The 21,488-nt window shown below is 30.1% G+C and overlaps 1 protein-coding gene and 1 long non-coding RNA gene across 2 annotated transcripts in view; one reads left to right on the top strand and one right to left on the bottom strand.

Moving 5' to 3' along the window:
- Positions 1 to 20,054, bottom strand: part of LOC142328841 (uncharacterized) — a 68,948-nt gene extending 48,894 nt beyond the window's left edge. Inside the window, exon 1 of the long non-coding RNA XR_012757370.1 lies at positions 19,902 to 20,054. This is a non-coding gene — a long non-coding RNA (uncharacterized LOC142328841). The remainder of the gene's footprint in view (positions 1 to 19,901) is intronic.
- The window catches only part of LOC142328840 (ABC transporter G family member 23-like), a 113,808-nt gene that overhangs the window by 79,435 nt on the left and 12,885 nt on the right, over positions 1 to 21,488 (top strand). Inside the window, exons 7-10 of the mRNA XM_075372935.1 lie at positions 307 to 444; positions 7,589 to 7,713; positions 14,382 to 14,598; positions 15,759 to 15,936. Of these exons, the coding sequence (XP_075229050.1) occupies positions 307 to 444; positions 7,589 to 7,713; positions 14,382 to 14,598; positions 15,759 to 15,936 (658 nt within the window). The remainder of the gene's footprint in view (positions 1 to 306; positions 445 to 7,588; positions 7,714 to 14,381; positions 14,599 to 15,758; positions 15,937 to 21,488) is intronic.

Here is a 21,488-nt window from a genome sequence, read left to right as displayed (position 1 = left end):
TATTTTTAAAAAAAGAAGAAACTTAAAAAAGAAGAAAGTATAAAAACATATTTTTTTTATGGAATGTTGAAAACAAATAGAAATAACAGATACGGTTATGATGAATGAAGAACTAGAATGCTTCTAAAGATGTAACAAATTCTTACATCAGAATACAACATGTTTAACAGTATGATAATTTTGTCTTTATTATAAATGTTATATAATATTATGTAACAAATTAGCCTTTTAAAGTAATATTTCATAATCACATTTTAAATGATTGGACCTAATTATTATCATTAATTTTATTTTATTTTTACACAGGTTGGTATGATGAGAGGTGGCAGTATATTGGCAGAATCTCCTCCGTTACAGTTAATGTCAGCTCACAGCTCATCAACACTTGAACAAGCATTCCTTCATTTATGTCAAAAACAATCTTCTTCTGAAGATGATCTAAGAGTCAGTATTACAGTTATACAGTAACATATTTATCAGCTTAGTTCAGATATACATATACATACAATAGTGGAAAAAAGTAGCAATGTTATAAAAAAAATTGCAATAATGTTTTAAAATTGTCTTAGCATTTGAATAAGAATTTAACTCCTTCCCCAATGATGAAATAGAAAATATTTATTAACTTGATTGTTATTTCTTATTCGATTAATGAGATTTACTTTTTTTTTAATTTCACACTAAAAAAATTTATCTACTTGATTTTTAGTGTTTAATCTTCATGTAAATATCTAAAAACCAGTTTCTAAATTTTTTGAAATTTGACCTTGAAAGGGATGACGAAAGGTCAAACAATTTTGAACAATGATTGCAAATTTTCCACATTTCTAACTATACTAAACAAGATATTCACTTGATTGGGGCTTTCAAATACTCTTCAGATAAATATCTAAAAATTATTGTGGGGTTTTTTGAATTCAGATTTGTTAAGGGATGCAATGGTATACGACATGGCAGCTCAACCAACACAGTCACTGCCACTTGTTACTGTATGTGTGCGACACGACTGGCTGGACCTACACCCAGTTACTTAATTAAAACACATAAAAAAAATAGATTGTGACAGGAAACACGAGTAACCATAGAACGGGCAAAGCTGTAACAGGAATGCTAGTATATACAATATATAAAGTTACTTAGAATACACAAATACAGATATCTATATTAAATACAGATATATATATTTTATATATATATAAAATTTCATTTAAAGAAAAATAATAACAAAAAAAACTTCAAATTAATTAATTAAATATTATAAAAGACAATTTATAGAAACCTAATCATAGGGCTTCATAACTTTTCGTATACTAAAACTGACTTATTAAAAAAAATAATAAAAATTTTCAATCTAAAATTTCAATTTAAAAGTTAGAAAATTTTTAGGAGAGGTAATGTGTACTAACCAGTCATCAGCAAAAATGTCTATTCATATCCAATTCTCTTTGCAATATAACACTCCATAATAAAATTTTAAAAATTTGATAGAATAAATCTCCTCTAATACATACTCGTATACTGTTAAATGATTTCATAAATGTATATTAAACTGTTCCAGATATAGACCTAAAGATAGGTCATTAGGTAGAAAAATGTACATACATAAAGAATTTAATTAGTTATTAAAAATTTTAGGATTTTAGTCATTTTTAACTCAGGGGACCTTGAGTTGTTTAGAAATATAAAATAGTGTGGGGATTTTCTTGTTGAAACCAAAGGTTATTAATTTCAATGTCAGTAACCTAAGCTATAAATGAGTAAAGATAAGAAGTCAAAGATGATGATGATGTGAGTTCTACTGTTTGGCAGGTTTCAGCACAGAATCAGCTCCCATACCAGTTGATCTTTAGGCAAACATTTTGTTTCACCACATTTCCTTCAACGTTTTTATGAACAGTTAGGGTACACTTCCTCTTCCTTTCCTCCCGTCCACCATATCTTTTAGAGCCTTCATTGTTTTACTTTTTTTTACCAATAACTTATACAGTTTCTTTTCTGTCAATATTATTTAATAACACTTCCCTCTTCTCCAACTATGTTCAGCTCTTCATTTCTCACTTTATCCTTTACATTCTTTCCCATATTCACATTTCTTGGGTTCTATTCTTTCTCTTCATTAAACAGGAACTTCATTGGGATTTTAGAAAGTCCACAAAAATATGTTATTAGTTCACAAAAACTGGTATGTGAAGCTAATGCCTGATATGAACAGAATACATATTCCAAAATATTACCATTACAGCAGAATTGGACATTTAGAACCAGTTAAAGTAGGACTCTAGATTTTGGTGATCAGTTACTATATTTAACTGTTATAACATTATCACAATATAAAGGAAAAGATCACTGTCATATTCCAAAATATCACCATTACAGCAGAATTGGACATTTAGAACCAGTTAAAGTAGCACTCTAGATTTTGGTGATCAGTTACTATATTTAACTGTTATAACATTATCACAATATAAAGGAAAAGATCACTGTACCTTTTTTTACTATTACTGACCACTAATTCTTTCAGATATTATACCAAATCTAATATTCTTCTTCTGGACCAGTTTTCATAAAGCAACCTAATAAATCAGCTCCATACAACAACAACAAATGTAATGTTATAATAATATGAAACTAAAATAATCTCAGTACTTCTTTGGTGTACATTTACTATAAAAAAACACAATGTATATAGTTACTGCTCTTACTGTCTGTAAAATTAACATCAACTAAGAAAAAAAAATGTAATTTTAAAATATGAAAGAAACTAGTAAAAATTATTTTATGTAGTAAAGTTATAATATTTATACTGAAATGGCACCAGAAAAACTGATGAAAATATTAGAAAAATTGGTAAAATTACATACAATAGAAAGATGGAAGAATATATTTAATCATATAATTATATTTATACACTTTTGTGTCACTAGACTTATCCTAAAGCCCATATACACTTTAATAACAGCATTTATGTATTGGGCATTTGATTAATGAATGCTGTTTTAGATTATAAAAAGGGAAGAAAAATTTGACTAATGCATTTATTATAACTGCTATGTTTGGTGACTTTTCTGGAGAATATTGGATTGTGTATAGTGGTGTAAGTGAGCACAAGTCATATATGAAAACTATTGGAAGTTATACAAAAATTGAAATACCAAAATATGTAATAATAGGAGATGGGTCAAAGATAAAATTTACGTGTATTGGAAAAATAAATTTAGAGAGTTGCAAAGGTCATGAATGGGTTTCAACATCATAAATTAATGTTCTCTATGGACTGGATTTAAAAGTAAATTTATTTTCAGGGAATTGTGCTTTGAAAATGGTGTAAAATATGATTCTGGAATAAAATTAATGGAAATTTTCGAAGAGTAATAATGTTGGTGCTACTGCCAATCATCAAAATAAAATATTTACCATGGTTTTTTGATTAATTTCATCTAAATCTTTGATAGCTAATATTACTGCAGAACCTAATTTTTTAATAACGCTAGGCAATATGGCACTCAAAATAGGACTCAAAATTTTAAACACCTTAAAAAAATTTTGATAAAGAATAACATAAACTTACTGACATCTTATGAAGAAGATGGGCATATTATTTGTATGTTTTCATTCAGTCCAAGCAGCACAAAATCAATTACACATGTGAAATTGTACATGTTGGTCTATGTCGCCCTACGGAGGTTACGTCCCTTGGAGGTTTAAATATTTCATCTTGAACTAAGATGATTATTCTCTTTACAGAATAGTGAATTTTGTTAAAGAATTAAGTATATAAAAAATTAAAATTATATTTAATATCAAATAAAACCACAGGTAATGAGATTAAACTTTTATGATCAGACAATGGTAAGGAATTTGTAAATGAAAAAGTAGTTCAACTATTATTGAAAGAAGGAATAGCTTATAAAAAGATTGTTACATATACTCCTAAACAGAATGGTAAAGTCGAGAGCGAGATGAGAATCACAGTAGAGGCAGCTAAAACTATGTTACTCGTACAAGCAAAATCACTGCAAAAACATTTTTAAGGTTTAAGTGGTAATTTTCTTGAAAGAATCTGTCACATCGGAGATTTAAGCTAAAATCTGCATATGCACATAAAGACAAACATCCATATGTTTCTGTTATTTAAATACTAATACACACGGATACTATTGCTTTGGAATGGAAAACCAATAATACACCCTTTTATAATACATTTATCCTTTTACATGGGTTTGGATTGGTTAACAAATAGTTTTTTATGCTTATCGGATACCATAACGGTGATTATATTTTCCTCTCTTGTGTTTGGTCAAATTACTGTTGTTTAGATAGTTCTCAGCCTTTGTGCGAGATAAAATGTAAAGGGTTGTGATTGCATATAATATAGTGAAAACAGCTATAAGAGACGGTACATATTTTATCGGTAAAACATTTTTATATTACAACTGGTAAGTTGTATTAACACCTTATGACTGTTTAATAAAACGGAATATTATTGGTTAGAATTTACTGCCTCATAATTGGTCAGATCCTTTGACAATTGTGATTGGTGTAAATTAGTGATTTCTTGATTATAAAATCATATTCGTACATGTGACTGGTTATAAAATTACAGGATTCTGATTGGTTAGTCATGTAAGTAATCTGTTCCGGGCGGTGAAATATTAGTGTTATCTGCAATATGCTGGATAAATGTGTACTGACATTGGTTTCTTTTTTATCAGGTTTGTTTTGGGTGGATTAAATACGTGTTTGGGTAATATTTCATATTTTTCACAAATTATAGGCGATTGATATGAGGGCCAAATCTTAATATATTATTATTACATTACACTAATATTAAACCGTATTAATATATAAATAGAATAATCATTTTTATCATCCTTTAAGTGCATAAAGTGAGGTAGGTTTAAGTATTCCATGATGTATCTAATTCATTTATGAAAATCATCACTGAAAACTTTCTGAGCCATTAAATTAATCCGATTTAAGTTATAATTAGGATGGAGTACAACATATCCAGAGAATGAATGTTACTTACTTATGATATTTTCACATGATATTTTTCATGATATTTTCACAGTTAAAAAAAAGAGAAATTGGCTAAGAAAACAAGAATATTAATAAAATCTATAATATAAGAAATTAATATTAAACATAAATTTTTTATCGAATAAAATACAAATTCATTAAACTTTTATTTGCCACTATGTCAACAATTTACCTACCAAAGTTACATTATTAATTCCTATAAGTTTCTAAACAAAGCTAAAATAACTAATAATCGATTGCCATACACATATTTTTGATGAAATCATTACTTAAAATTTAATATACTGGGAAACTGAAATTCGAAAACTAATTCAAACTGGTAATAAGGTTTTCTAATAAAGTAATTAGTTTCGCAATAATATTTCAATTGGTACATACCGACCACCAAACGATGCTATACATCTTAAATCATCTTAACATCTTAAATGTACTGAGACTAGAGATCAATAGACCACTGTATTTGCGGATTAAATGTAAATTTTCCATGTTCCATTTTCTATTTATCCCGATTTTGTCTAAATATCTAAATTCTCCGCCTCTACCAACTTCCCTTTCTCGTGGACAATAGAATTTAAATACAGCTATATGCCATTACAATTTTCCCTCGTAGAATAATTATGTGTACCCACAGGGTTGGTCTAGTAGTGAACGCGTCTTCCTTAGTCAGCTGATTTGGAAGTCGAGAGTTCCAGCGTTCAAGTCCTAGTACAGGCAGTTACTTTATACTAGATTTGAATACTAGATCGTGGATACCGGTGTTCTTTGGTGGTTGGGTTTCAATTAACCACACATCTCAGGAATGGTCGAACTGAGACTGTACAAGACTACACTTCATTTACATTCATACATATCATCATCTGAAGTAATATCTGAAAGGTAATTACTGGAGGCTAAACAGGAGAAAGAAAGAATCCTTATGTGAAAAAATAAATACATTTTTAAGTGTAGTTCTCTTTTACTAGAAAATTATTTTCTTATTCGCTGGAATGCTAAAGATATACCTTTTTCTTTTAAAATACATAATAAATAAGCTCCTAATATGTAAATATATCGCCTACAAACAGTTTCATGTTTGAACCTGTCCAAAAGAACAATATCTCTAGAAATACATCGTTTTACATTTTATATCTTATTTACATAAGATAAAACTCAGATGGGTGTATAAAGTGACAAATGAAGAGATGTTGCGGCAAATCGATGAAGAAAGAAGAATTTGGAAAAATAAAGTTAAAAGAAGAGACAAACTTATAGGCCACATATTAAGGCATCCAGGAAATGTCGCTTTAATATTGGAGGGACAGGTAGAAGGAAAAAAATTATGCAGGCAGGCAACGTTTGGAATATGTAAAACAAATTGTTAGGGATGTAGGATGTAGAGGGTGTACTGAAATGAAACGACTAGCACTAGATAGGGAATCTTGGAAAGCTGCATCAAAACAGTCAAATGACTGAAGACAAAAAAAAAAAATATTTACATAAATAAGACATCTTAAATTATAAGTATATTAATTAAAATCTATTATTATAGATTCTTAAATTATAAATATACAATGGCGGTTTTATAGAAGGATATATATATACATATTTTTTTGAATCATAAGTGGATTAGAATTTAACAAATATCTTTTTGTCCTTACTGCACATCAGAATGGTCATTATAATTAACATTTTTTTTTTGTTTGATCAAAACTAACCGTTATCTAGATAATTCTGTTTTTTTGACTGTTATGATAAAATGTAAAGTAGTATTTTCATCAAATTTATTACCTTAATGCCCTGGTACTTTAAATTTCTGTTAATCTTTATATATCGTTTGTTAACGCCTCTCTCTATATTTGACGTCATGCCTTATCTGACGTTAAATATAGAGGGGCGTTGACTAAAATGCTATATAAAGTTCAACAAAATTTTAAAAGTACCACTACCATAAGTTTTGACAATGGATTGGTTCCGAAACTCGTCAACGGTTTTTTTTTTGAGTTACGGCTAGCGAAAGATTTCGGCCGAATTTCAGCTTTTCTAATAAAAAGAGGCCCTACTGTAATCTTTGGAACTCAAAATGTGTTTTAATTTTTGTTTTTAAAACTGTCTCACTAAAATCAATATAGTTCAGTGAACAAAAAAAAAATTAACTAAGAGTACACACTATTTATGTTAAGCAGTACTTAATATTCTTTTGTTAAAATCATTTATTTTTATTACTTTTCATCAATCCTGACTAAGGTAAAAAAATCTAAATAAGTGGGTGTTGCTTCTTCTAAATACTATTAAGACATGCAATAACATTAACACAAGTTTTAATTTTAAAAAAATGTTTTGGATGACATATTTATGTGTGAAGAGATGTACAAAGTAGATGTATAATTGGATAATCTGCTTTACATCAAAGAGGAAAAACAGGTCATGAAATACGGATGTCAACATTCTGTCCAATATGGCCAGCCTGGTATCTATGTATTAAACAATACATAATTATCAGATGCACAGACTAGTATTTATATTAGTCTGTTTAGTTAAATGATATTAATTAATAAAAACTATGTTTCAGGATAATACAAACTACCCTACAGATGGCCCTGTTTCATCTCCACTTACTGAAGGAAGTTTATTCTCCGTTTCCCGTTTCAGAGCTCAACTTATAAAAAATCTACTCTTCATGTTAAGAAATAAACCGTAAGTTAGAATTTTGGATTAGTTTTACCATTTCATTTTCTTTTTTGTTTTACTATCTAGTATATGCCCTCCAAATACCAGTGGTGTGCCATGTAAATTATATTGATCTACAAGAATTTGGTTATACATGATAATTTTGGCTTATTAATATTTTTTTGACGCTGAATCCAAATATGAACTCAAAATTTGTCCTAAGGGCTTCATTATCTTTGTAATTGTCACTCATAAAAAATGAAACTTGTTAATACGATATATTTTCTCTATTAAGAGAATTACTCAAACAAAACTTAATGATCTGGTTGGTACATGATCTCAGTTGTAACACTTATAAACATTCGTTGAATCAATGTTTTTATTAACAATGAAAAATTAATATTTATTAATGGCTCAGGGTGGAATAATTTGTAGTGCCTAGCATGACATTCTACATTATACCGTAGGATGACATTAGTACTATTTTCATTCCTTCTAGAAAAAATAAAAACCATCACTATTTTGATGGTAGAATTATCCAGACCACAGAATTGCTTCCTGTAAATACTATCGTGAGTTTGGTCTTTTGTTTTGTTCCTACTTTTTTAATACAGACATGTATTTTTTCATACATATTGTTTTTGGTGAATTGTATGTAATTTATATAAAAAATGTCTCATAGTTGTAAAAAAAATCCTAACAATTTTTTCTATGTTTGTGATGAATTAGCTTTTAATTAAAAAATAATTACAGCGGTTATGAGAGGCCTAAGACTTTATTCTGATTCTCTATTTTACACCCTAAGTAGAGTTTATATTATTTTTTAACCAAGTGAGTAAGGTCATATCATATGCCTTTTGCAGTTCCTATGGTATGAAGATAGTCCAAGGACCACTACACAAACTGGTTTTTTATATCACAAAAATCAAAAGCATCACAAATAAATTCAAGAAATCTGTTGCATATTCTAGTTTTCTTTCATCTGTAAGGTCTATTCTACACAGCAAAGAGTTAAGTGGAAATTCTTCCAGTTCCACCAGAAACATAGGTTTTGAAGAAAATAACAAAGCTATAGTGATTTAGAAAGTAATGCAGAAGAGAATCAAGATTTCCAAGGTGAGAGCACTGAACCTCACAAAATTACTCAAATGAAAATTAATGATCTGGTTCATCATCTTATTAAGTCTAAAATGCAGTCAGAATTACTGGTTTCATAATTTAAAGGCTAGAACCTCTTTGAAAGTGGCACTAAAATACATTTTCTCCTTGTTAGGCAGCAAAAAAGTAAGCAACTGTACTCCTTGCACTACATTATGGAATTGTCATTTCATAATGTAGTGAACTGCAATGATGTAAATTCTTTATTGAATTCTATGGAATGGAGATTGTTTATAGATTCCTTTAAAACAAGTTTGAAAATCATTCACAATGAAAATGAGAAACCATCATTTACTCTTATGAAACACAAATGGAAAGACATATGACAATATAAATCTGCTGATGATAATACAAAATGAAAGGTATTCTTGGTGTGTGTGTGTGTGTGTGTGTGTGTATATATATTTTCAATAGAATACACAGCGGTGCAATCCAAAAACGTTTCTTAACAAAACTGTCCCTGCTGCAAGTTTTTATGCCTATGGTATCATGAAGAAGGAAAGCAAAGAAAACTATTTGCAGTGATATGGCATGTTATTTAACCAATACTTGGTTTATATGCATGCAAAAATAAAATTAATTAGATTTCATAAGCACCTGAGGGCAGATAACTACAACCATCAGAAAGATTCGAGAGGAAGACAGGATTTCAAGCTGATGAACAGGAAGGAATAGTTGTACTATCATCATCTTTCATTGATATGTGTACAATCGAGCTCAAAATGGAATGACATACATCCATTATTATGGTAGTTCTGATTGGTTTATAACATTCATATGTAATCCTAATTGGAAGGAAATTTAAGAAACATCACTACCTGGACAGAAATCTATCACCACCCTATTATAATTGCAAGAGTATTTCACCATAAAGTAAAGGAATTTATGATTCTATATTAAAGGTCCACTGTTTGGAAAATTGGAGTGTAATATTTATTCAGTTGAGTGTTATATGTACTCAGTGGAATGGCAAAAAAAGGATTACCTCATGTGCATATCTTGGTAGAAAAACTGCATCTCTCCCAAGATGAAACATTTATGTGTGTTGAAATACACATAAAAAGATCCTGAATGAGATCTGCTTCTCTACAACATTGTCAAGGCCAACATGATCCATGGTCCGTACAAACTCAAAAAGGTGATGATGGCTATCCGAAGTATAGACAGCGATCTTACAGATGATAGTAGTCTTATAGTGAACATAACCGAAATGGAATTAAACAGATGGTTAGCGATATATAATCATATATTATTACATACTTTCAATGTCCATATAAATGTAGAAATAACCAGTTCTATAAAGTTCATCAAGTGTGTTTGAAAATACAAAAGGTGATGACAGAGTAACCTTTATACAGGATAATAGAGATCAGATCGATGAGGTAAAGATTTAGGAAAGTGCATCAGCAGTTCTGAGGCAGTCTGGAGAATCTTGCCTTCCCAGTTCAAGAAAGATATCCCACTATCATTCATCTCAAAAATGGCCGAGTTTACATCACTGCAAATAACTTGACTGAAAAATCTTTCTAATCCATCAAAGACAATGCATTTGACATTTAATTATTTCAATTTGATGAGTTTGCAAAAACACTACTTTAGTCAGAAATTTCTTCATACTATGTACGGCAGAACGAAATATTTGTTCAATGTATGCTGAATAGTGTTGATTGTTGACCAGAAATTAAAAAGAATTCTACTTTAGGTAATTTTACTTTATATGCTGTACACCCAAATAACACCAGTATTACCATCTTAGTCTACTTCTTCAATATATCAGAGGCCTGCCCAACTTCTTATTTTGAACTGAAAATAGGTGGATGATATTATACATCTAACATTCCAACCTGCTTGCAGAGCTCTTGGTCTGCTTTAAGATAAGCAGCGAGATTCAATTCTAGAATAAACTTCTTTCAGTCAATCTCCTCTCAAAATTTGAAAACTGTTTAGTGTTATGTTAATATTTAGCCATCTTTCTGATTCATCCTCTCTTTGGGAAAAATACAAAGACAACCTTTTGGAGGACATCAAAGACAGATCGGCCAGCAATTACATAACTGCACTAATCCAGCAGTGGACAAGGTGCCTAATAGGTACTTAGTGTTGATTGAAGATGCCATGCTGATTTTAGCTGGAAAGGACTTGCCAGAGTACAATTTGCCTCAGCCTGAAAAATCTGCAGGGGTTTTAAGAGAATAATATGAGAATATTTAAGAGAGAATAATTATGATGGGAGAATATCTTTGGGCATTTTCCCCACAATTTGAACACAAGATTTAAAAGGTGGAAGGAGAAATTATTAAAGAGAATTTCCCACATTTCAAGACAGTTCCTCGAATCAAGACAACAAATTCTTGAGAACACCAACCCAAAGAGGTCAAACCTTCTAAACATAACAATGCTAGGAGACAGCAATACAAATTATCTACTTCAAATACTAAACCTTTTTAAGAAAAATAATTTTAATGGTTATTCAAAATTTAAATTACAACAATATTCCTCACAGTTAAATCAATTCAAATGCATGGTTTTTCCAATGGTTCCAAAAAGGCCTACAACTGTTGTATTTATATATGAACATTTATTGGCAATTAAATTTCATCTAATGTACTGCATACTTGACTATGTGGCTGTTTGTTACTAACTTGCTTATTAGTAAAGATAATGAATGCATTAAAGATACATTCTGACACGTGTTCAGAAATCCAACACTACTGCAAATGATATTTGGCATTACATAAGTCATTTTGATGGCATGGTCAATGGACAATTTTGGTGGTATGGTCCAAATTGGCTTTCATGATCTTTCGACTGGCCAAATAATAATTTTACTTTTAATAACTGTAATACGAATCCAGAATGCTTAGCAGAAAAACAAAACCATGTTTATTGTCTTGTGTATCTACAGTTATACCTGATTATACTAAGAAATACACAAATTACACAAGCTATTCTGCATATTTAGCTTCTGTTTATTATACTACCATGTAAAACATCCTATTATAATACATCCAGATGCTAACATCACAAGAAATGCTAACATTTACAGCTGTAAATGCTAGAAAGAAGTACTGCAGGACACAACACAAATTAAAAAATGATTCAGGTAAATTTATGCTATCGATTCAGAAATAATCTGATCATTTTTTTTCTGGAATTGTTCCTTATGATTTAATAATTTATTACAATGTTTCTTATGTAAAGAAATTGTATTTTTATTTTTGAAACAGTAGCGTATTTAGTACTGCTGTCAACAAGATTGTTTGTGGATGTGTACCATACACATCCACAAATGCAAGTAACTAACTGTTCATCATAATTTCATTAATCCTTTCTTCTCTATAAGTCATTTTTAATGCCTTACTAGAACATTGGAATCAGTAGCCTTTATCGAATGATTTACTAGTTGATTCATCAATTATTTCATCGATTTGTTCAACATGTTTATCCTCGTACATCAGGTCATCATTCATTAACATTACCCAAAGTTTCAGAATTAATTTAATTTCAGATGGCATTGCTGGGTTTAATTTTTTTCTACAATCATTCCATTAGCTGGATTGAATGAATGAAAAATTAAATTTACTTCTGATACCTTTAAAAGCACTTGATATTCATGGAAACTATTCTTTTCATTAAATTCTGAATTATTTAAATTGTTGTTTTTAAATTATTTAAGAATGTTCAAATTTTTATTGTTAGTGTTTTTATTTTATATGGATTTTCATTTTTACTGTAACTGTCAGCAACAGTATTTGAAATAAATAAAAAATTGTCAATAAAAAAAATTTTCTAATTGTTATTAAATCATCAATTTTTATTTCTAACAGTGATTTAATAATATTTTCATCTGGAAAGAACACTGGACTATTGCCTACATGATAGTTTTCATCTGTTTTTCTATTAATCATGTTTTACATATTGAAAATTTGAAGAATTGTAACTTCGTGAATAATTAGCAATTTGAAGAATATCACAGCTCTTCATATTTGGCCCGGAGGACCAAAAATAATATATGATAATCACAGCCTCGGTGCAGCACCTAAGTAATGTTAACTAACTTAATTAATAATTTTGCCAGTAATTCAAATGTTCATTAAATACACTTGTTATTCACTTAAATGTCATATTTTTATAAACTTTATTACATTTACTTTTATATTATTTCATACTGATTTAAGTTTAAAATTACATGGGTTAGAAGTTTGTCTAGCTAAATGTATTTATACATGTAGATTAGTAACAAAAGTAATATTGAACAGTACATTTAAGTTAAATTAGAATAATATCTAAGAACAGCTAGTTTAATAAGCTAACATAATATAATATCTTTATTTAGTGAATAAGAGGAATATGACAGTCGTTTATTTACATAAATTAAAAAGAAAAAAGTGAATCTTAACATATATAGTTATAATAAAAATATGTTTTTTGCTCAAACAGAATATTAAAAGTATGGATTGTAAACAATGAAGGACATGCAAAGTCATTCAAAACCTAATAATAACCTACTGAGTATCTGTTTACATTGATAGATTCACTGATGTAATGAGAGAATAGGATCTGATCCAAGTTTAAGTTGCAATTATTTATAATTTATTGATTCTACCTTTACATGCAAGTTAGTCTTTTATTTATTAAGCAACCGATTGGTCAGGGCTTAGTTTGCTCACCCGACCGTTTAGTCAAAAAAAAACCCTGTGGCCGTGGTCAGCACTGCCTACTCTGGAGCTAACTCAAGAGCTCCCCGGGGCTGATCCCAGGGCCACAAAGCTCGCTTCACTAGCCATTCCCATCTAGCCAGTACCCTTGCATTGTTCATTACCATCACTGGTTTTGAGAATAATAACAGGTTTAATAATAGCACCAAGTAGCAGGTTTCAGAATTTTACTTAGTTCTTAACATTACACCAGGAGGAGATGACTACTTCATTTCTCATTTTTTGATTTTATGTTTTTGTATTTTTTGTGGAACAGTTTGTGAACAACATAATCTAAAGAATGTTATTGTATGCAACTGCATTTCTTCTAGAGCGTATATATGTACAGATCTCCCACAGGAGACTCTGGAGCAAGCCATACAGTTGTCCATGCGAGAAGCATTGACACTCTAAGTGAGGCCGCTTGAAATCACAACAGCCGCTTGAAGCAGCAGCTGTTGTGATTTATTTATATTCATAAAAAAACAACTTTAAGTAGAAGCTAGAGACACTTGAAAGTGAAGGGTAAATAAAAAGTAATGTTGAATCTATATTCAACATTACATTATGTTCCTTGCCTATGCAAGGAACATAATCTGGTTATTACCGCAGGCCGCTATAACAGCCACTTTCGTAAAATAGTGAAACATTTCATAACGCCAATAGTCATAAGAACAGAGATTTTTTCCAGGTATAAAAACTACATTCAGGCAAAATTTCAACTTAATTGGTTGGGTAGTTTATGAATGAAAGAGTAACAGACTCACAGAAACCAAGACATTTTTATATGCATAATAGATGTTATAAAATAACTTAATTATTTCTTTAATTTGGTTTCAGGATGATGATGTTTTTATTTGGATTACCATTATTACAATGTACTCTTTATAATCTGGCAATTGGTCGTGACCCTGAAGGACTGAAAATAGCAGTAGTTAACAGAGAATTAGAACATGGTTTATCAGATTGTTTAATGCACACATTAACTGGTTGTAATCTAAATATACCTCTCAGCTGTAGATATATAAAACAACTTCGGACAAAAACAGTAAATCTGGTATGTATTTAAAAATGTTTGACATGCTGAAATATGTAAAAATGCTGATTAAAATTTCAATTATTTTTAGGATAGTCATATCGATACGTGATGAAATTGAATCCCTGAAAAATGTTGTTAACTTTTTTGTGTTAAGTTGGAAAAGGAGATAAGATTTTTAAAAAATATATAGTCTATATATATGTTTTTGGTACCTTAGCAAAAATAGCTCTTGATGTTATTTCTTAAAATAATTTGATGAATAATAAATATGTAGACATTTTTTCAGTTTATTAAATAAAAAAATTGAAGTAATTATGAAAAATTAATATATAGTAGAGAACTCTTTCTTATTTTGCAAGATGGATTTCAGTAAAAAATATTTCCAATTTTTTGACTCATTGATGATGAGCATCTACCAGAGTAGTTGTTTCGCAGTTGATATTATTGTCAACAGTCTTCATGATAAAAGTGGTGGAATATAATTTTTGTAAGCACTGAAGTGGCTGCAAGTAATGATTATTTAATTTAAATACAAGAATATAAAGTCAAAATTGGAATTTACAGTTGTAACTTATATTTTTAAATCTTTTTTTCATCTGTCTTTGATAATTTTTAATAACTTAAACTCACTTAAGATACATTTTAAATAAGATTATAAAAAAAAATATTATTTATGTTGTATACAATCAATGAAATTTACTGATAATACTTATTTAATGAAAATTAAATTAGCAATTTTAATAATGAATACAAAGCAGTTTATAGAAAATACTTTTAAATAATAATTTCTGTATATAAACTTTACAGTACTTGTTTATTTGTTTTATTGTGCGACTACATCATACATTTTTGGTAACTTTTTGAATAATAAAGTTCATGAAACTGTGTATATTCATTAAAAGTAAAAATTTTTGTTAAATCTTTATTTAAACAAATTGTGGTTAAATTTCTTTAATTCTGATTGCTATCAACTGAATAAAAAAAGTGATAATTTGTATATATTTTCTTTAAATCCACCTTAAATGATTTTAAACTGATGGGAAAAATCACCTATTTCGTCTGTAACAATTACATAAATTTTAAAATTAATATAGTTAATTTCAATTAGAATACGATAAATATTTTCAAAAGTACTATATAATAAAAGGCAATTACTTATATAAACTGAATTATGTTAGGTAGAATTCAGAGAATTATCGGAAGCAAGGCATATAGTTGAACGGAATGAAGCTTGGGGATTGCTACATTTTGCTTCAAATTACAGTGAAGCTTTAATAGAGAGAATGAATTCTACTATAGATGGATCAGACGGTTCGCTTGAAAACAGCGATGTAGATGTATGGATGGATATGTCTAGTAAGTAAAATTTTAAACAATCATTTTATACTATGACTGTAGCTATTTTGTTGATTTTTAATTGCTTACAATCAGTGCTCTGTAATTTGTTTTCCATAAGCATTATCTGAAAAGCTTGATAGTCAAAAACAGTGTTAAATATTTTTCTTTAATTAAAAGGAAAAATTAAAATTTTTTAAATCAGTTCTAATACTTTAATGACCATATGATCAAACTTATAAATACATATGTTCTCATATAATCATTTTATAAAAATATAATTAAAGATCCTTTTAATAAAATACTTAAAAAATTATTTACACATAAATTTCTGTTAGAAATGCAAGTGTTATAATACCATATATATTAATAAATTTATATTCAAAAGAATTTTTAATACTGTATTTCATCATGTAATTAAAATTTAGAATATCGAATCACATGTTTTGTATTTTATCAATATGATTTCCAAACTTTAAGTACTGTAGTTTTTTTCATTTGATTGAATTAAAAAAAATTCTTTTCTTCCAGTATTTTGTTTTCTATGAAGGTGGTTTTTACCCCCAACTCACACACACAAATACTCTCTTTGCGGGTTTTTTATTATTATAATTTATATATGTATATAAATCCTCCTCTATGAATCATGAGACCTTGCCGTTGGTGAGGGGGCTTGAGTGCTCAGGGATACAGAGTAGCTGGACCGAAGGTGCAACCATATCGGAGAGGTATCTGTTGAGAGCCAGACTAAGGAATGATTCCTGAAAGAGGGCAGCAGCTCTTTCAGTAGTAGTTAGGGGCGTGAGTCAGGACGACTTAAACGGCCGTATCAACATCACTCAGTCCTCTGAGTACTGCGCAGCTGAAAGCAATGGAAAACTACAGCTGCTTTTTTTTCCAAGAAAATGTGGTTCTCTGCATTTTCACATAGCAATAATGGAGGCGCCTTCCTTGGTAAAATATTCCGGAGGTAAAATAGTCCCCCGTTCGGATCTCCGGGTGGGAACTACTAAGGAAGGGGTCACCAGAAAATTAAAAAATAACATTCTACGAGTCGGAGCGTGGAATGTTAGAAGCTTGAAAAAGGTTGGTAGGCTAGAAAATTTAAAAAGGGAAATGGGTAGGAGAAATGTGGATATAGTAGGAATTAGTGAGGTTCGGTGGGAAGAGGAAGGCGACTTTTGGTCAGGTGATTTTAGAGTAATTAACTCAGCGTCAAATAATGGGCAGGCAGGAGTAGGTTTCGTGATGAACAAGAAGATAGGGAGGAAAGTGGAGTATTTCAAAACGCATGGCGATAGAATCATTGTAATAAGGATAAAATCAAAACCTAAACCGACAACGATTGTTAACGTCTATATGCCTACAAGCGCCCATGATGATGATGAGGTAGAGTGTGTATACGAAGAGATTGATGAAGCAATTAAACACGTAAAAGGAGATGAAAATTTAATAATAGTTGGAGATTGGAATGCAAGCATTGGAAAAGGCAAGGAAGAAAATATAGTGGGTGAATACAGGCTGGGCAAAAGGAATGAAAGAGGGGACCGACTTATAGAATTTTGCACGAAGTATAATTTAGTAATTGCCAACACCCAATTTAAAAATCATAATAGAAGAATATACACTTGGAAAAAGCCAGGCGATACTGCAAGGTATCAGATAGATTATATCATGGTTAAGCAAAGATTTAGAAATCAACTCGTTGACTGCAAAACTTACCCTGGAGCAGACATTGATAGCGACCATAATTTGGTGATAATGAAATGTAGATTGGGGTTTAAAAACCTGAAGAAAAGGTGTCAGATGAATCGGTGGAATTTAGAGAAGCTTGAGGAAGAGGAGGTAAAGAAGATTTTTGAGGAGGACATCGCAAGAGGTCTGAGTAAAAAAGATAAGGTAGAAAATGTAGAAGAAGAATGGGAGAATGTTAAAAAGGAAATTCTTAAATCAGCAGAAGCAAACTTAGGCGGAATAAAGAGAACCGGTAGAAAACCTTGGGTTTCAGACGATATATTGCAGCTGATGGATGAACGTAGAAAATATAAGAATGCTAGTGATGAAGAAAGTAAAAGGAACTATCGGAAATTAAGAAATGCTATAAACAGGAAGTGCAAACTGGTGAAAGAAGAGTGGATTAAAGAAAAGTGTTCAGAAGTGGAAAGAGAAATGAACATTGGTAAAATAGACGGAGCATACAGGAAAGTTAAGGAAAATTTTGGGGTACATAAATTAAAATCTAATAATGTGTTAAACAAAGATGGTACACCAATATATAATACGAAAGGTAAAGTCGATAGATGGGTGGAATATATTGAAGAGTTATACGGAGGAAATGAATTAGAAAATGGTGTTATAGAGGAAGAAGAGGAAGTTGAGGAGGATGAAATGGGAGAAACAATACTGAGATCTGAATTTAAGAGAGCATTAAAAGATTTAAATGGCAGAAAGGCTCCTGGAATAGACGGAATACCTGTAGAATTACTGCGCAGTGCAGGTGAGGAAGCGATTGATAGATTATACAAACTGGTGTGTAATATTTATGAAAATGGGGAATTTCCATCAGACTTCAAAAAAAGTGTTATAGTTATGATACCAAAGAAAGCAGGGGCAGATAAATGTGAAGAATACAGAACAATTAGTTTAACTAGTCATGCATCAAAAATCTTAACTAGAATTTTATACAGAAGAATTGAGAGGAGAGTGGAAGAAGTGTTAGGAGAAGACCAATTTGGTTTCAGGAAAAGTATAGGGACAAGGGAAGCAATTTTAGGCCTCAGATTAATAGTAGAAGGAAGATTAAAGAAAAACAAACCAACATACTTGGCGTTTATAGACCTAGAAAAGGCTTTCGATAACGTAGACTGGAATAAAATGTTCAGCATTTTAAAAAAATTAGGGTTCAAATACAGAGATAGAAGAACAATTGCTAACATGTACAGGAACCAAACAGCAACAATAACAATTGAAGAACATAAGAAAGAAGCCCTAATAAGAAAGGGAGACCGACAAGGATGTTCCCTATCTCCGTTACTTTTTAATCTTTACATGGAACTAGCAGTTAATGATGTTAAAGAACAATTTAGATTTGGAGTAACAGTACAAGGTGAAAAGATAAAGATGCTACGATTTGCTGATGATATAGTAATTCTAGTCGAGAGTAAAAAGGATTTAGAAGAAACAATGAACGGCATAGATGAAGTCCTACGCAAGAACTATCGCATGAAAATAAACAAGAACAAAACAAAAGTAATGAAATGTAGTAGAAATAACAAAGATGGACCGCTGAATGTGAAAATAGGAGGAGAAAAGATTATGGAGGTAGAAGAATTTTGTTATTTGGGAAGTAAAATTACTAAAGATGGACGAAGCAAAAGCGAAATAAAATGCCGAATAGCACAAGCTAAACGAGCCTTCAGTAAGAAATATAATTTGTTTACATCAAAAATTAATTTAAATGTCAGGAAAAGATTTTTGAAAGTGTATGTTTGGAGTGTCGCTTTATATGGAAGTGAAACTTGGACAATCGGAGTATCTGAGAAGAAAAGATTAGAAGCTTTTGAAATGTGGTGCTATAGGAGAATGTTAAAAATCAGATGGGTGGATAAAGTGACAAATGAAGAGGTATTGCGGCAAATAGATGAAGAAAGTAGCATTTGGAAAAATATAGTTAAAAGAAGAGACAGACTTATAGGCCACATACTAAGGCATCCTGGAATAATCGCTTTAATATTGGAAGGACAGGTAGAAGGGAAAAATTGTGTAGGCAGGCCACGTTTGGAGTATGTAAAACAAATTGTTGGGGATGTAGGATGTAGAGGGTATACTGAAATGAAACGACTAGCACTAGATAGGGAATCTTGGAGAGCTGCATCAAACCAGTCAAATGACTGAAGACAAAAAAAAAATGTATATAAATATACAATAATAAACAACCTCAAATAAAATAACCTACAAACACAGTAATAGAACCAAAAAACTAATACCTAAAGTCGACTTTCGCAGGATCCCGCATAATTAGTCGGTACAAAATTACATCAAACAACACAAGTCAATATCATACCGCATAATTAGTCGGTACAAAATTCAAAAATTACATCAATCTCAACCCGAACGATAACAAAATTAAAACATCACTACGTTCGTATACACTGTTGCCAACATTTACAACTATGTCTTAAACCATTATCTTCAAAAACGATTTGTTGATTAATTATTTCATAATTGTTTAAATTTTGAAATATAATATTTTTAAAGTATACCCATTCTTTTACTGTTATTACAGATTTCCAAAATTTCTAAACTATTTTTTTATAATCAGCAATACTTTTATTTTTTCTGTTTAACCTCCGGTAATTACCTTTCAGATAATACTTCAGAGGATGACTATGGATGATATGTATGAATGTAAATGAAGTGTAGTCTTGTACAGTCTCAGTTCGACCTTTCTTGAGATGTGTGGTTAATTGAAACCCAACCACCAAAGACAACCGGTATCACGATCTAGTATTCAAATCCGTGTAAAAATAACTGGCTTTACAAGGACTTGAACGCTGGAACTTTCGTATTCCAAATCAGCTGATGAAGGAAGACGCGTTCGCCAAAAGACCAACCCCCGGTGGTTTTATAAACAACTATACTATGCCTACCCAACAACACAAGGTTGCCCAATTAGTCACATTCCTCTTTCCGTTTTTGTAAGCATCTTAATATTCCGTAAATCTCTTTTTAAAAGATCTGTTTACCAATATAAATTTTATTACACTCATTGCATTTAATTTTATACATTCCTCTTAAATCCTCCTCATCACTTTTGTTATTATTATTCCTTAAATATTTTATAATATTATTTGGTATTTAAGACTTTTTTACATTTACTTTTATCATAAACATTAGTTATACTATTTTATTTGTATAACTGTATTCTAAGAAAACACTATTAATAATTCTTTGTTATTTTGTTGTTGCAATTATGTAAAACAATCATGGTACTTAATTCTCTCCTTTTTGTATCCTTTCTCCAACTCCAACATCAAAACCATTAAATACTGCTATTTGTTTTATTACAACTATTTTCTTCTTAAGTTTGTTATTGCTGTTCCTTATAGTAAAGCTTTAAAGATCAAGTTTTTATGTGTACCAATTTTTTGTGTGACCATGGGTGATTACAATTTACATGCACTGTAATGCCATTCATTGTGGGTTTTCTATAAACTGATGTTTCTATAATATTGTTTTCATTTATTTTCTGTTCTTTTCTGTTTCTTTCCTTTTTTGTTCGCATATTGGTAATAATTTTGGAGACAACTATTCCTCACAATGATGATCAAAGCATTCATATACTATTGGGTTTCCTTATTTTTAATCATAATTATTGATATCCATTTTTAATAAAATTAGATCATTATCCCAAAGCTTATTTTTTAATTTGATAACCTCAAATTTTGTTATCATTCGTTTATTAACTATGTTATGTTCTTTTAAACATAAACATAAAACATATATGTTTTATATATACATAATATTTTTAATTTGTTTTCATAGTAATAAAGTTTATTTATAGCTGTATAAGT

Source organism: Lycorma delicatula, chromosome 8 (assembly GCF_047948215.1).
Source record: "Lycorma delicatula isolate Av1 chromosome 8, ASM4794821v1, whole genome shotgun sequence".
In the NCBI taxonomy this organism is placed as follows: domain Eukaryota; kingdom Metazoa; phylum Arthropoda; class Insecta; order Hemiptera; family Fulgoridae; genus Lycorma; species Lycorma delicatula.
Note: the sequence above shows the minus strand (reverse complement) of the source record. Positions and strands in the feature narration are given on the sequence as shown.